Source organism: Microcebus murinus, chromosome 10, assembly GCF_040939455.1.
Source record: "Microcebus murinus isolate Inina chromosome 10, M.murinus_Inina_mat1.0, whole genome shotgun sequence".
Lineage (NCBI taxonomy): Eukaryota > Metazoa > Chordata > Mammalia > Primates > Cheirogaleidae > Microcebus > Microcebus murinus.
In genome coordinates, this window is record NC_134113.1 from 100,832,819 (window position 1) to 100,850,176 (window position 17,358).

Genomic DNA, 17,358 nt, shown 5'->3' on the forward strand with positions numbered 1-17,358 from the left:
GTCAGTTCATGAAGAAGACATAACAATCCTTAACATGTATGCACTGGATCACAAAGCTTTATGAGACACAGAGCAAAACTGAGAAAGTAACGAAAAATAAACAAATCCCCTAGTTTAGTTGGAATGGTAGCCAGCCTCTAAGAGGGCAAAGAAAACAAAACAATTCTAGGAAATCTTCAGATGTGAGGTTTTATTTTTAGGCTCCTATAAGGCAGGTAGTTGCAGATTATGCACTCAAGACTCAGGGTGAAGTCTGGTTTCTAAGATCAACAGTCAGACTATCCAAAGCTATTAAGTGGTACTGAGGAACCTGTTTTGGGTTGCCAAATAAATAATCAGCTAAGTATATACTAAGCATTTTCCACATGCATTGTACTGTGCTAGGAATTGGAGAAATAGAAGACATGCGTTGTCCTGGCAGTGAAGAAACTTATAATCTAGCTGGAGAAATAAGAATCACAAATATGAAATACAAAATAATAAACTACACAGAACTCACTAGAATTCACCCATTTAAGTTAATGAGCATGTGCCACACACCCTGAGGTGGTGCTAATTTTAAGATGAAAATGATGTAGTTCCTGCTTTTAATGGGCAGACAAGCCAGAATGGGAAGGTGGACATGAAATAAACTGTTAGAGGCACTACAGAGGCTCTAAGGAGAAAGGGACACATTCTGCCTGGGGTTTCAGGAAAGAACACACAGAAGAAATGATGTCTGAGCTGAGTTTGTAAACAGTCCTATTTTGGTATTCCCCAGGGAGACAAAGTAGGCAAGGGCTTACTGGCAGAATGATGAGAATGAGCAAAAGGACTCATGAAATGGTGCCACCCTTTTAAAAAACTCTAAGTAGTTTGGTATGCTTCAAGGATAGGTAACAAGTATACATTTAGTAGCTAGGCCAAGGAAAGAAAGCCTTGTATGAATGAAAGGACCGTAGACTTGAACTTGTCTACTTGCCCTCCACCCCCACCCCCTTATTCATTCAACAACTACTTACTGAGCAGCTACGAAATCCTAGTCATTGTTCTTGGTACAGAGGATAAAGCATTGGAAAAGACAGACAAGGCTCTTATTCTGTCCTCATGGGGTGGGGCTGGGGGGAGAATGGTGGCAGCAAAGTGCACTGTAGATACAGGGGTAACTAGCACAAATATCAGGAGCACAAGGCTCCCGATCATAAAAACAAAACTATAATAAACAACACAAAAGAAACCAATATGCATATTTGGCAGTGACTCTTTTGTTTCTTGGCCTTCAAAACTCCAGTCGAACCTAGATCACAATGCTTTCATGGGCAAATCAGTTCGTATTGTTAGACAGCCTGCATTGTTTCCTTAAATTCTTACTTGGGGTAAGAAGGCAGAAAATTGGCTGGTTTCTCCATGAATCTTTAGTAGCTATGGAGAAGCTTACAGAGGGGATGTTAGTTGTTGTATTCCTTTACAGATGACCGGAGTCTCCTGTTTCCCAAGGAATACTGCAGAAGATACAATTTCACACACCTCAAACAGTAACATCAGTAACTGGAACACATTCTCAATCAAGGGCAAACATGGCAACATTAACAGGATTCATGTGTGTGAGCAAAATTATTTTAATGACTGCAGTAATGAGCAATGGTAAGTTTATTAAGGAATTTCTGGTTTCATTCACTGGAAACATTCTGAAAAATTCTTAGTTTGAAATTTTCTATCTTGGTCTCAACCCTGAAGATATTTTTTTTCCTTGGAAATTGAGTTAAGTCCATCCAGGCATATTAGAAGTACAGGATTGAGAGAAAACACTGTTCCATTTCAAAGACAAGCTGTTTTGTTTTGTTTTTCTGAGACAGAGTCTCACTCTGTTGCCTGGGTTAGAGTGCAGTGGCATCAGCCTAGCTCACAGCAACCTCAAACTCCTGGGCTCAAGCAATCCTACTGCCTCAGCTTCCTGAGTAGCTGGGACTATAGGCATGCAACACCATGCCTGGCTAGATTTTTCTATCTTTAGTTGTTTGGCTAATTTCTTTCTATTGTTGGTAGAGACGGGGTCTCACTCTTGCTGAGGCAGGTCTCGAATTCCTGAGCTCAAGCAATCCTCCCACCTTGGCCTCCCAGAGTGCTAGGATTACAGGTGTGAGCCACCATGCTTGGTCAAAGATAAGCTGTTTTACAAAGCTATAATTTAATACCAGTTAAACTTTGATATATCACTATGTTAGCACTTTAATAAGCATTGTTTTTCTACAAAATTTTGAAACAAAAGTCTTTAAAATAAACTAGCCATGTGTCCTGTTTCCAGTTGCATTTTTACTACATGGTTATTAATATCAAAAAGAGCTATTAGGAATTTAATACTGTCCTTTAAATTTTTTTTTTCCTCTTTCAAGAAAGAAAGTAATTAAAATTTCTATGGCAACCTGCCAAATCTGAGAAGTAGGCCTTACCCTTTTCGCATTACAAGAGAGGCATCCTGGATAACTAGTTAGGCTGTTAAACATGTCTATGCATTATCAGGCACTGCCCACAATATGGGGGAGTAAGTGCAGTCCTAAGGGTCTCCAGTTTGCATTTCTTTCTTTTTCCTTTTTTTGTGGAAAAAAAGATTTTTTTCCTAATTACAAAAATAATATATAGCTAACTCTAACCTCACAAAATACAGAAAAGCACAAAGAAAAAGAAACTCACAGATAATCCCACCATCCACAAATGACCATTTTATCATTTCACCACTCTGGTATACATGGATCCAAGTTAATTTACTGATCACACACACACAATTTTTTTTTTTTTTTAACAAAAATGATGGTATTCTCTGCACACAGCTGTGAAACCTGTTATTATTTTTCACTTAGCAATAGATCATAAACATTTTTCCCTGTCAAGAAATGCTTTTCTACTGTACGATTTTTAACGGCCGTGTAGTATTCCATCCACAGACCTGTTCTTTAGTATCTCTATAAAGGCTCGGCCTTGCGGACACATCCTTACTGTGCCTCCTGGCTGTGTCTAGGTCCAGTGAGCACCAAGTACAAGATGCTCAACTCCATATCCTGCATTTTACTTCCTATTAAATCAGAGCATGAGACTCGGGCACTGTTTTTACTAGGCTTTAGAATGGCTTTACTGATACAGCCACAAGCTCATTGATTAATTTTCAATTAATAATAAAAATGCCCAGTGGTTTTAAAAAATTAACAATTACTGACAATCTTCCACTAATGATGTGTAGCCAAAATAGCTTGTACTTATTTTCATACATATCTACTACCTAATGCTAGATTAACTGGTACACATCTTAATACCCTCGTTATTGGAACTTCTAAGAATCCTGGCATAGCACACAAATGGTAGAAACACCAGCCAAGGAAGTACAAGACCTGGGTTCCAGTCATAGCCTTGCTTCTTACTAGGAATGTGATCTCAGACATATTTCTAGACCTCCATAAGCATCCGTTCAAATGGGGGCTGGGCTAGATGATTCATAAAACCCCTTCTGGCTCTAACACACTTCAGTCTAATAAAATACAGTGGCAACATACTACTGGCAAAATACTAGTGGCAACATCATGAGTGAGCAACACATATTTAACATACACCCCCAACTCAAGACTAAAAAGTGAACTTTAGAGCATTCAGGAACACTGGTAGGGTAGCGTCAGTTTTCCACTTTCTGTGGGGCCTCAGGACTGTTGTAGAGCCTCACCGACCCTCAACCGCCATCCTCCACACTGTGAAATCTTACAACTTCCAGGTTAACAGCCTGGTCTACAGAAACTGCCTGGGCTCCCACTTTCTGCATACACGTGCTCATCCCAAGTGTGTGATGAGTGCCAGAAACAGGGAAATACAACCCTGGCAATTTCACACTTGTCAGTAATAAGAGCACTAAAAGAAGACTCACTTGTGATGACCAGGCTATTTCATTTGCCTTTGCTTTCCCAATGCTTCATTACCTGCACAATTGAGAGTATGGGTGGTTCACCCTCCCAATTGCCCTGTCCTGTCAGATACAATATCCCAGGAATACAAACGTTCCCGGGAGTACATGCTGTGTTGTCACATGGTCTTTTCATCATCCACTGGTTTTATAACTGGAAACTGAGAATGAAAAGCAATGCAGTTTATTTAAAAAGCTTTACAAACTTGCTAAACACACGTGTTTCCTTCCAGATCGGATGCTGCAAATACACTGTTTCCACAGTCATTCCTCCCCATGACGGGCATCGACCATACGGCTGACATAAGCCTCTTTGCCTCTGGAAGGGCAGAATCACGTCTAGTTGCCTTTTCTCCGTCTTTGTCCATTTCTTCAGGTTTCTTTAAAGCTGATCGGAAGGGCCAATAAACACGCCCGCCAATTCCACTGGGGCCCGCCTACCGTGCCCTTCCGACCTGCCCTTGCTCTGCTTCTCCAGGTACTCCCTTACCTGCCTTTGCCAACTGGCATTCTCAATACGTTTGTCACAACTTCTCCAGTGTCAAATTGTCCTCTTTTCATTGCCTTTAGCTTGTGGTTGGTTCTCCTTCCTTTATTCTGTCTCGGAGTGAGATGTCTGGGTCTAGAGATTGTAAAGGCACTTCTGTGGGTGCTGGACTGGCTGCAGCGGCACTCCGCCGCCCGGCGCCCACTCTGAGCCCTGCTGCCCTGCTCGCTGGCCGCGGGGTCGGGGCGGCCGGAGCTGACTCTGTGTTTTTTCCCAATGTAGAGATAGCTTGAGTTTCTTGACTTGTGGGTTGTCCCTGCCATCATTAACCTCACACCATAGTAAGTTTTCTATTCAACCCAATTTTCCTTCACATACTAGAGTAAACAAACAATGTTTAACAAATAGGAAGTACTTAGCCGGAACAGTGCCTACCTCCCAAATCCTGATGCAGAGTTTTAGTAAATTTATAACTTCTGTACATTTCTTTAGTCTTTTGGTTGGTATGTCTATAGCCTATAAGAGGATAAGGGACACCACCCACTTCTGTCTGTAAACTAGGAGCAAAAGGAGCTTTGAATCAATATTTTAAACCCTGCTCTTTTTCTCTTTCTTTTTCTCAGAGTGCATCCAATTTTTCTTTCCTTAACTTTCTGTGTCTGCTTGCTATCCCTATCATCCTTATCCTGTTCACTCTTTTTTATTCACAATTTTTGTCTCCAAACTAGCCTTATCATGCCATTATTGAACTAAAAATCATAAAATGTAAAAAAAAAAAAAAGAGAGAGAGAGAAATCACTGGATTTTTATAGGCAACAGTAAACAGAAAATGTAACATAGACCCCCCCGCCCATGCTACATTTGTTTGTGCCCCACCCCAATTCCTAAATTGAAATCTTAACCCCTAATGTCATATCATTAGGAGGTGGGGCCTTTGGGAGGTGATTAGGCCATGAGGTCAGCAGTCTGCAACCTGGAAGAGAGCCCTCACCAGAAACCAAACATGCTGACACCCTGATTTGGGACTTCCAGCCTCCAGAACTATGAGAAATAGATGTTTATTTTTTACAAGCTATGCACTCTGTGGTATTTTGTTATAGCAGCCTGAATGGGCTGAGACATTGGGTTAAACCTAAACTAATTCATCTAATGTTTTTTTTACTTATAAACTCAAGGCTATATTGTCACCTACAGTTCCCTGGAAACAACTTAAGATACAACTGAAGACACATGTTATTGACTTGTCAAAAATCCCTATCCTTCCAGGTACAATGGCTCATGCCTGTAATCCCTGCACTTTTGAGAGGTGAGGTGGGAAGATTGCTTGAGGTCAGGAGTTCAAGACTAGACTGGGTAATATAGCAAGACTTCATCTCTAAAAAAATGAAAAAAGAATTAGCTGGTGTGATGGCTTGCTACTCGGGAGGCTGAGGCAGGAGGATCGCTTGAGCCTAGGAGTTCAAGGCTGCAGTAAGCTGTGATTGCACCACTGCACTCCAGCCTTGACAACAGAGTGAGACTATCTCTTAAAAGAAAAATCTCTCATGCAAACATCCTTAACTCAGACTCTCCTTCAGTGGTCACCATGTCTATGTAATAACCTATGGCACGTAAACAGATTATCCTTAACACTCTTCCTTATAAATCAGCCCTTTCTGATAACTGAGTACATTATACTGATGCAAGAATCAAGTGGCACTTCCTTCAAAAGGTAATCCCAAATATCTGCTGAAGACTGTTCATTACCAATAATCTTGAATCTAAGAAGAGAATGGTGGTTACCAGCAGTGGGGGTGGGGGAGATAGATGTTGGTCAAAGGGTACAAAGTTTCAGTAAGATAGGGGAATAAGTTCAAGAAATCTATGCATTATACAAAATGCTGACTATGGTCAATAACAATGTATTTTATTCTTGAAAATTGCCAAGAGAGATTTTGTTCTCACCATAAAAAAAAAAAATGAAGTAATGCATATGTTAATTGCATTGATTTAGTCATTCCACAATGAACACGTATTTCAAAACGCTATGTTGTACACGATAAACATATATGTTTTTAAATTCTCAATTAAAAAAATAAAATAGAAATCAGTACAAAAATCTGGAACCCTTCCACCAAAAAATCTTGGCTCCAAACCCTGAATTCCCCAAGGTAGTTCTCACTGCATTAACCCAAACAGCAGCTGGACTTCAACAGGCTCTTGTCAAAGCTCCAGTGGGAGGCTTACCTGTTCCTGGGTCATCTTCTGCAGCTCGTTCTCCCAAGCTGCCTGGTCATCGTCCAGGTTATAGGAAGCTGGTGGAGTGAGTCCACGAAGGATCAGGGGGTCTCGGTCATGGCAGAGGGCTGTCAGGTGTCCAATATACAACTTTAGTTTGCTTCTATTTTGGTCAAGTTCTAAGAGGGGCTGGATGATCTGAGGTAAAAAAAATAAAGAAAGTCAGGGTCAATCTGAAATGAGAAGTTCAAATATTCCTTATGCCTCCTAAATCAAAGAAACTGACCAAAGACTAAAGCTCTTCTAATCATTATTGAAATCTTCAGGATTATAAAAAGAAATATTTCCATATTCAGTTGCACATGCACACCGTTACACCCAACCACCATTCTGGGAGTCCGGGAGGGAATGCTGGCTTAGTATATACACACCAGATGAGAGTTCTGTATGTAGGCAAGGGATTAAGCACAGGACCACTTATTTTTACAGAGATGATATTCCCAATATAGAAAAACTCAAGTTACCTCTCAATTTCTCTTTTTACTTATTTATAAATAGGTTAGGAAAACAACTAGTGAAAATTGCTCATCTGAAAGCCTATATATACTTCAAGTGTTCCTTCACCTCTTGGAATGGAAGAAAAATTCTGTCTCTGGAAAAGGTGCATGTTTTCCTCGGCCAAGAGATGTGATGAGAGAACTCATTACTAAATCTGCCTCACCCTGGCTTAAGTTCCCACATTCGTTTCACAGAGGCTAGCCAACGTTCTTTCCCAACAGTGACTGATAAATCCTTATGTAACACCAATACTAGACTCATAGCCAGGACTCTCTAAAATTCTTAGTTGTAACACTGGTTCTGTGTTTTTCTTAAAAAGCAGACCTGCTCTAACCTTTTCTTTTCGATTCCCTGTGCCTGGATGAACAACCATTCCTCTGACAGCCCCCAACCCCTGCCGCCAGAAGCTCATTAACTGACTGATGATTCCTGTGCCAGGACTTCATTTGACTGCTCCCGTGACGATGCTCCGGTCAGGTGTTTGGTAGTAGGTGCTCAGGAAGAGAGTCGGGCCAGATCTCATGTCACAGGACACGGAAGTGTTAGCACAGCACCTGCTTGATACACAGCAGCTGTGAGAGCTGCAAAGCACTGCCAAATGCTGGCAATTCTCAGCACGTCCCCAGGGCCCACACAGCAGAGCTTTGTACCTGTCGCATGTCATCAGGCTAGCAATTTTCAACAACGGGACACCTCTGACCCAACTAAACAATAAGGAGCTCATAATCCTCAAGTAAACAGGAGCAGAGCCTGGCAATACTTTCAACAGCAACACTGATTCCTCTTTGGCCCCCTCGGAGGGCTACTCCAGCTACTTTCTTTTATTTCTTTTTAAGAGTTTTTAAAATGAATAAAGATTTATGTTTTTTATTATGAAAACAATATATATTTTACTTTGAAAAATCTGGGGAAGAACAGTATAAAGAAAACAATAAAACTGCAGACGCTTGTATAGGTATTCCATCAAGAAGTAATCATTTGCAACATTTTGGTGATTTTCTGTCAAGTCTTTTTATAAACTTATATATCAATTTTAACAGTTTCATACCTCACATTTTGCTTCATACACTGTTTATCTATTTGACATTATATTGTGCATACTGTCCATGGCATTATGTATTACTGGAAAATATTTTTTTAATGGTTGCATAAAAATATAGCTCATTTCCTTTGTTTCTAATACTATTTCCAGGAAATAATTAAAAGAAAGTGAAGAGCCAGGGCTTAGTGGCTAAAACAATCTTTAGCTTACTAAAAATATTAGAGTTCTGAGTTTAGACTACACAGTATAATATGACATAGAAGCTGGAGCCTGGCTAGAGAGACCAGAGAAAGTGAATCAATTTAGAATTAGTTTTTTTTTTTTAAAACACCCAATTCAAAAAATAAAAAAATAAAAAAAAAATAAAACACCCAATTCTATAAGGATAAAGGTTAAACACTAAAGTGCTGCTGTGGAAGGCTCTTGGGCTCTATCAGTGATCCCTAATCAGCAGGCTTCTGGTACCAGTTCTGTGCTGGAATTTCCTACCTCTGGCATATCAACACAGCCAGACACAGAAGGAAAAGAATGTTTCAATCAAGCAGAGGATCTGGAGAGTCGGGAAGTTGGATAGTTTTTACAAACAACACTAATCTCTCAAAAATAACTGTATTGTATTTCTGACCACAAATGCATACTCACTGTAGAAAGTTCAAAAAGAATTCCAAAGTGTAGTCTCTGAAGGCAATTAAAAGGCAATATTACTTCAAATGCATGCACACTTTGCGTGTCAATGTTGAAACTAGTCATGGTTCTATCATCATATCCCCCATGACTCCAAGTAGGGCATTCCTATTTCATTTCCAATTTTTTTTAAGCTTAGGTTTCTCTATCTTCTTTCACAGATACATTGGTTAAAAAAAAAAAAAAAAATCCCTTTTGGGATTTGCACTGGGTTTGTGAAATTTGTTCCCATTCTGTGTGTGTGTGTGTGTGTGTGTGTGTGTGTGTGTGTGTGTGTGCCATCACAAAAAAAGCCACATCTGGGCTGCAAGGCTAAAAGAGCTGATATCTTAAGTAAATGCCATTTTGTATTGGAAAATTGGCATAAAAAAGTATGACCACTGAAATATGGGATGATGTGATAAATGGTCATAATGGAACATTGTTTGGAAGATGCAAAGGTGTTTATAGTAAAATGGGATTTAGAAGGATACTAGCTCACCACCATGGCTATGACTGGGGATGCTGACTTTTAAGGGTTCTTGTTCTCCATCAAAAAGGAATCTCAAACTGATTTAAGTGTATTTTATACTTAAGTGCTAACTGATTAAATATACAACATAATAGTATTTTTACACTCTGAAATTTTTCAAAGTTCAACTGAAAACTTAGAAAAATATGGCATTTGAAATTTTTTCCATGATAAAAACTCATTCTACAAAGAAAAGAGATTTAAATGTTAGAAGTGATAGATATCTCAAATACTTAGATTTGATCATTACACATCGTATGAAGGTATCAAAATATCACATGCATCCCCAAAATATGTAAACTATGGTATATCAATTAAGAAAACCAAAAACCAGCCCTCCAAAAAACAAAAATTAAAAACCCCACCTCATTCTATGCAATGACCAGAGTGTCTATCCTTTCCTCCTATCAAAGGAAATGCCTGTTTTTTGTTTTTTAACTATAGTGCTTACTATGTGAAAGTATACAAAGCAGCCTAGCTAGCATAATCCCTAAATTTATTCATTAAAAAATTACTTTGGTCTCTCTGATCATATAAGCCATGTCGATCATGTGGGAAATAACTTTATCTCTTTCTTCTTCTCCTATCTAATTTGAGCAGGCCACTTAGAAAAGAAAATAGGTTTCCCCGAAGGTAGAATTGCCACTGCCTAATCTCAAGAGGGGAGGGGGACACTTGCCAAGTAGAAAGAGAATGCCTTCTAGGATCTGTAAGTTATGTCTTTTGTCCGCATACGACCTCAGTCCACTGGCAAGCAGTCCTACTAAAAATCACCAGAAATGTGGTTAGGCTAAATTGGTTGTATGCAGAGGTATAGTTATATATATTTTTTTGCATTGGGAAAAAATAAGTTGAAAAATGAATTTGTCAAGATAACCTTTGCTCATACCAAATATACTGTCCAAATGTCAATATTCCCCCAATCCTACATTTAACAAATTGTTAAGGAAAGTAATTTAAATTATAAAAAAGGATGAGAAATTTTTGGTTGAAGTACGAGAGCTTTGTTTCTTCTAAGGATTTATTTATGTATTTGATTCTCAATGAGGTTTCTGAGGTCAGCATTTGATGGCACAGGGTGACTGGGGACCAGTGATCTTCTGGAGGGGTTTGTTTTAATCTCATTTCCACTTAAGTGAGGTTAGATAGCTAATAGTCACTTGGAAGACGGATGAGTTGTTCCTGTATAGTTCAGTATAAACAGTACCTGAAGGTTCTACAGTATTCCACTCTGCAATTCATTTATCTATGATCTGAACACATTTTCCTAGACCATTTGACTTCAATACCAGGATGGAATGTGCACAGCAGAAGGCCTGCCCAATCAGCTGATGAGAGGGACTGCTTTTCTCTTTCCACTTTTACATTTCTGTGCTAGATATTTGCTGTTAAGTATAGACTCATTCTAGGAACTCATTTCAAGACGTATGGTATATTCTTTTCACAAAGACTGGATGATAGGTACTGAATATTATTTGAGACTTGAGGTGTTTGCCTTTGGGGTACTAACATTTTGTTGTTTGGAAGATGCAATTCTTTTTTTTTTTTTTTTTGAGACAGGGTCTTATTCTGTTGCCCAGATTAGAGTGCTGTGGTGGGCTCATATCTCATTGCAGCCTCTAACTCCTGGGCTCAAGTGATCCTCCTGCTTTAGCCTCCCAAGTAGCTGAGACTACAGATGCATACCACTACACCTGGCTATTTAAAAAAAAATTTTGTAGTGATGGGATCTCACTATGTTGGTTAGGCTAGTCTTGAACACCTGGCCTCAAGCAATCCTCCCACCTTGGCCTCCAAAAGTGCTAGGATTACAGGCATGAGCTATCACACCCAGCCAGATACCATTCTTTAAGGCTAACATTATTGATCACGTACTATCTTCCTAACAAACTACTTTTTTTTTTTTTTTTTTGAGACAGAGTCTCACTTTCTTGCCTAGGCTAGAGTGAGTGCCGTGGTGTCAGCCTAGCTCAAAGCAACCTCAAACTCCTGGGCTCAAGCGATCCTCCTGCCTCAGCCTCCCGAGTAGCTGGGACTACAGGCATGCGCCACCATGCCTGGCTGATTTTTATATTATATACATTAGTTGGCCAATTAATTTCTTTCTATTTTTATGGTAGAGACGGGGTCTCCTCAGGCTGGTTTTGAACTCCTGACCTTGAGCAATCCGCCCGCCTCGGCCTCCCAGAGTGCTAGGATTACAGGCGTGAGCCACCGTGCCCGGCCCCAACAAACTACTTTTATATTTAACATGATTCTTATGTGGCTAGCTCACAGCCCTGAAGTGGCTACAGAATATTTTTGTTCTTTTTACCCGCTGAAGTCTTCACAGGAAGGTTCAACTGTCCATATGTTAACTGCATACATGTTAGTGGTAGTTTTGATCTCCTGTGCACTGCTGTCTCTCAATGTAGCATATATTAAGAAAGCCCATTATTCTGTCTTCTTTTGGAAAGTTTCTGTTCATGTCCTTTGCCCACTTTTTGATAGAGCTGTTTGATTTTTCCTTGCTGATTTTCCTGAGTTCTAAACAGATTCTAGTTATCAGCCCTTTATCGGATGTGTAGCTTGCAAAAATTTTCTCTCATTCTGTGTCTGTTTGCTCTCGAGACAGTTTTTTGGCTGTACAGAAGCTTTTTAATTTGATCCGGTCCCATTTGTTTATTTTTGGTGTTGCTATGATTGCCTTTGGGGTCTTCTTTATAAATTCTTTGCCTAGGCCAATGTCTAGAAGAGTATTTCCAACGTTTTCCTCTAGGATTCTAATAGTCTCACACCTTAGGTTTAAGTCTATTACCCAGCATGAGTTGATTTTTGTGAGAGGTGAAAGGTGTGGATCCTGCACTCGAATGTTTATAGCAGCACAACTGCAAAGATGTAGAAACAACCCAAGTGCCCATCAATACTTGAGTGTATTAATAAAGTGACTACTAGGTCACAGAGATGAATAAATATTCATCAGAAATCTTACTACTAATAGAAATCTAGTTCTAGAAGAAAAATCTCTCTCCAAAGACTTCAGATTTAAAAGGGCTTTACGGTTTGTTAAAGTATATAAGTATGCCTATGAAAACTGCAAAAGACAAAACGTTTTGAAATGTGAAGAGACATGAGAATCAATTTTTGAAAATAACAAGTAATCATTTCTTCTTAGTTTTATGGCCCAGAAATCTGTTGCTAATTTTTCTTTAATGATGTATTACCCCACTCCAGCAAAGCAAAACAAAACATCCCCTATTTCCTGACTCAGATACAGAGGAAAAACACTCTGTCCTCAAGGCTATAAGGAGAACCAGTACGGTGGCTCACGCCTGTAATCTTAGCACTCTGGGAGACCGAGGCGGGAGGATCACTTGAGCTCAGGAGTTCAAGACCAGCTTAAGCAACAGCAAGACCCTGTCTCTATTAAAAATATAAAAATTAGCTGGGCATCATGGCATACGCCTATAATCCTAGCTACTCGGGAGGCTGAGGCAGGATAATCACTTGAGCCCAGGCGTTTGAGGTTGCTGTGAGCTATGATGATGCCACCACACTGTAGCCCGAGTAACAGAGTGAGACGATGTCTCCACAAAAAAAAAAAAAAAAAAAAAAAAAAAAAAAAAAAAAAAAAAAAAAGCTTTAAGGAGATACAGAACAGGATTTATAATGCTACTTGAATGAAATCTAAGGGATGTATATAGAGAGCAAAGTGTTAGGGGCTTGTCCCCAATGAGGGAAGGAAATCTGCTGAGCACATATATATCTATTTATGTGCTTACAAAGGATGTCAAAGCTGTAGGTATCTCAAGTGCTTGCTTTAATCCTCGGAAACTTATAACATACATGAATTGAAGGTCATTCACCCACAGGTGGGCTAACATGTATATGCAGATGAAAACAGTACGTACAAATGGGGCATTAAATGAAGAGAATGCTCCTATGAGGCACAGAAGTTATCACAAGTTAATCAATCAAGAGTACACATCATATGCACCCTGAAGGGATGGTCCAATGGGAGAGAATAAGATAACTAGAAGCAAGAAATCAAGAAAGCCACCCACTCTGCTGGAGTCAGAAACACCAGGAATACAGATGTGTTCTAAAATTCTTATTTCTTACTGTTAAGAGCTAATAAAGATGAGAAAACATTTTCAATTTAGTTCTTGGCTTGCAGCTTGCCTCTCCACAATAAATCATTTACTGTGTTTTAGCAAAAAATGGAAGAATTAAATATTAGTGTAGAAATATATCTATACATATATATCTTTCTCTCTATATATTACCTATATCTGAATGACTTCCCTACTGTAAAGTTCCATAGCTACATATTTATGAATGAGAAATCAGGGGTAAACTCTAGGCCTGGGGGGAAAAATAAGGCAGAAAAGGGAGAACAGAGGCCATACTTTTTAGCAGGCCAAATGAGGACTGATTTTGGATTTAAAAAGAAAAACTAGGTAGGCAGTTGGTCAGAGACAAAAAGGGTGGCCTTCAACTCTCTGCACACCTGTACACACATGCTGGTACTGAAACTGGTAACTGCCAGTCCATTCTCAACCTTTGAGGCCTGATGCCTCATGTACCCCTGCAATAACTGTTTGCTACAATGAAGCACAATACTTCTTGGCATTATAACATGTCTGCTGGACATATGGATCTGAAAAACAGCAACATGCTTGCTGCTTGCTGGGTAAAACACAATAACTTTGTCACCACATTCCATTTTCTTCTTTCTCTAACATATCAACTGCATTGGGAGTGGAGGGAGAGATGAGTGGAGTTGCCTAGCGTAAACAAAAGGGACCTATCAACCTTGACAGTATCTCAATAAACAAGGAATAACTTAACAAAAGAGGTGACTCTACATTATAAGGAACACATCCTCTGGCTCCTTCTCAGTCTACCCATAGACTACACTGCTACAAAGAAGAAAAGAGCCGAGTTCGATCACCCAGGAATTAAGAGTTTTGATAGCTTATCTGTATGGAGGCTCCTCAGCAGAGGCCAGTCTCTGGAGGAGAGTCTCTAGTGAGTGGCAATTATTTCAAGGTCAGGTTAAGGGTGTGTGTGTGCATGTCTGTGCGTTTGTGTTGGAGTTGGAAGGGTTGTAACAGTAGGCCGAGACAATTTGCCATTAGTCACATTATTATTTCAACTCCTGCGTCAAATCAAACACGACAGACTATCAGATATTTAGACGTCTACTACTGACTACTGCTACTGGACAAGCTACTGCTAATGGACAAGCTTTGACCACTGAGGGTCTCACTGTGTTTGAAGCCTTTGGCAGACACAGCTCCTCATTAAACAGCGCTTAATAAGAACTTAGCCTAAAGGGGTACAGGTGGCAGGGAAGAAGAGTTGAGCTATGACCTGGAATCCAAGGGAAAATATAAATGCATCCATAGCTGTGTATAAATGCATCCATAGCTGTGTGTAAATATCCATTTGGAGAAAGGCAAGACACATACAGGAATTTGATCTCCTAATGCTATAGTAAAAAATAGCCAGGAAACAAACTGTGATTTGGTGTGTAAGAATGCATATGTATATACTTGTGCTGAGAAGAGGGCCCGAGGATGGGCACAGGGACAAGTTGGGAGGAAAGATCTGAGCAAAAGGCCCTCAGCCAATACCTTCAGCTTTAGTGTAGCTTAGTTGTCTCTGGAAATAGGCCACAAGTACTTTGTACAACCAAGAGGATATGGGAATATTTCTGAATATTATAAATGAGCACTTCAAGAACTGAAACCAGTACTAGGATAGGAGGCACAAAAGGTGTCTCCCTAATTTCTTCCTCTCATGTAAACAGAAATAAAGCTAGGTTCTCAGGGAGACAGCAGCTAATTCCCAGAAAGCCATGTCTATGTCCCCATCCCACACTGGCAGCTTTGCTTTGTTGCCACGTACTATTACTCTCTTCCTTTCCCTCTACCTTCTCTCTCTCCTGCCCTGCCCATGGGAAGAATCTTTATTTCTACTCCACACACCCCCCTCAAAAAAATCCCATACATCTGAGCAGCTAAGAGGGATCTTGGCTGCTCCAACAGAGTTCTCCTTCTTAGATTTATGTCTGCTCCAGTCAATCAGGAAATTATATTTAAAAGGCAAATTCTTTCTTAAAATTTTATATGCCATGAGCAAATCCCATGGATTAACGATTTCCAGACATCATCCCTTTCACCGTGGGAGTAATCCAGGTCTTGGATGGAAAAAAAGATTTGGAAAAACAAACATGAGAAAGACTGTTTTCTCTACTAATTTCCTTTAAGAATAAAATCTCCCATGCATCCACTGAATTAATCTCTCTCTCTCTCTGGTGCATGCGCATGCAAAACATTTAAATTGCTTAGCATAGGCCTGGCGTGGTGGCTCACGCCTGCCATCCTAACACTCTGGGAGGCCGAGGTGGGTGGATCGTTTGTGCTCAGTAGTTCCCAACCAGCCTGGGCAAGAGTGAGACCCCATCTCTACTAAAAAAATAGAAAGAAATTAGCTGGATAACTAAAATTATATATATATAAAAATTAGCTGGGCATGGTGGCACATGCCTGTAGTCCCAATTACTTGGGAGGCTGAAGCAGAAGGATCCCTTAAGCCCAGGAGTTTGAGGTTACTGTGAGTGAGGCTGACGCCATGGCACTCTAGGCCAGGCAACAGAGTGAAACTCTATCTCAAAAAAAAAAAAATTGCTTAGCATAACATAAACTCTGATGGACATCACCACTTCAACATTACTAGTTATTTGAAGATATAAAACTGACTATGACAAAAGAGGCTCAGCATAGTAAATACCAGAAATCCTACCAATGGTGGCTGCTGTTATAGGTTATAAGTGAACAGCCAGGGGAACTGAAGATGGAGTAACCTGGAGCATGACCAGCCTTCCGACCTCCAGTCAGAGCATCTTTTGTGTGTGTATAGCCCCACCTTTGGGAGACAGACCCATGTGCCCTGGTCCCCTCTGCTCCAAACACAGGACCATTAAGTGATGAGTGAGGATTAATTCTGAAGTGCGGTGGCAGAGTGCAGCAGTTCCACCGGAACATGAGACAAGAGGGGCAGGAAGAGCAAACCCTAGCATTTCACAGAGCTAACAGATCCCCTGAGGAAAACAGCAGACTACCAGCAAGTGAAAAAATCGGTGCAGGCAGGCCACGGCCTGAGGAATGGGGTACATTTTGACTGAAGTGTGTGCGCACTCTGTGTGTGTGTGTGTGTGTGTGTGTGTGTGTTTCAGAGACTGGATTTTGTTCTGTTGCCAAGGCTGGAGTGCAGTGGCACAATCACAGCTCAACGTAGCCTCGAACTTCTGGGCTCAAACGATCCTACTGGCCTCAGCCTCACAAGTAGCCGGGACTACAAGTGCGCACCACCACACCTAGTTGAGATTTTAAAAATATAATCAGGGTACCTTTATTATGGGTATTTGGAAAATATGAAACAGAATGAAAGAGTGAAATAAACTTCAACTCTAGAGATCAAACAAAGAAGAAAATGGACAAGGGAATGCTTTTTCTTCACTATGTTAATCTGTTCTTGTTATTAGTTGCTTTCCCCTGGCTCTCTTACCAGGGAGTAGATTTTTGGTATCATAGACTTTAACAGCAACTAACAAGAGGAATCACTCTCTCTATGCTTTAAGCAATCTGCCCAAATATAAGCACCACAAAATTTTGAGGTATTCTTCATACACAGTTGCCTTGTGTGCGTCAGCAGCTATAGGATCCTATGGCTAGCAGGAAATAGAAAGGATCATCCACAGGGAGCAAAGCCTCTGCCATCTTGTTCATTCAAACAATATGAACTCATGCTACTTGGTCTTATACACTTCTGTCATTCCTCTAGCTAATAAATCATTACACATAATTTCCCGGGTGTAGCATTTCAAAGAAGACTGCGGAGCCATTCTAAAGCTGCCTCCTGCACCTCCGAAGACCTCATGAGTCAGGGGC

At 40.2% G+C, this 17,358-nt stretch overlaps 1 protein-coding gene across 21 annotated transcripts in view; it reads right to left on the reverse strand.

Moving 5' to 3' along the window:
• The window catches only part of ERC1 (ELKS/RAB6-interacting/CAST family member 1), a 560,419-nt gene that overhangs the window by 44,735 nt on the left and 498,326 nt on the right, over positions 1–17,358 (reverse strand). For 13 of the 21 annotated variants that reach the window (XM_012747177.3, XM_012747178.3, XM_076007810.1 and 10 more), the window contains one exon: positions 6,636–6,824. In XM_012747177.3, coding sequence (XP_012602631.1) covers positions 6,636–6,824 — 189 coding nt within the window. Of the gene's footprint in view, positions 1–6,635; positions 6,825–17,358 lie in introns of those variants that run through there. The other 8 variants (XM_076007812.1, XM_012747196.2, XM_012747193.2 and 5 more) reach the window with 1 other exon arrangement.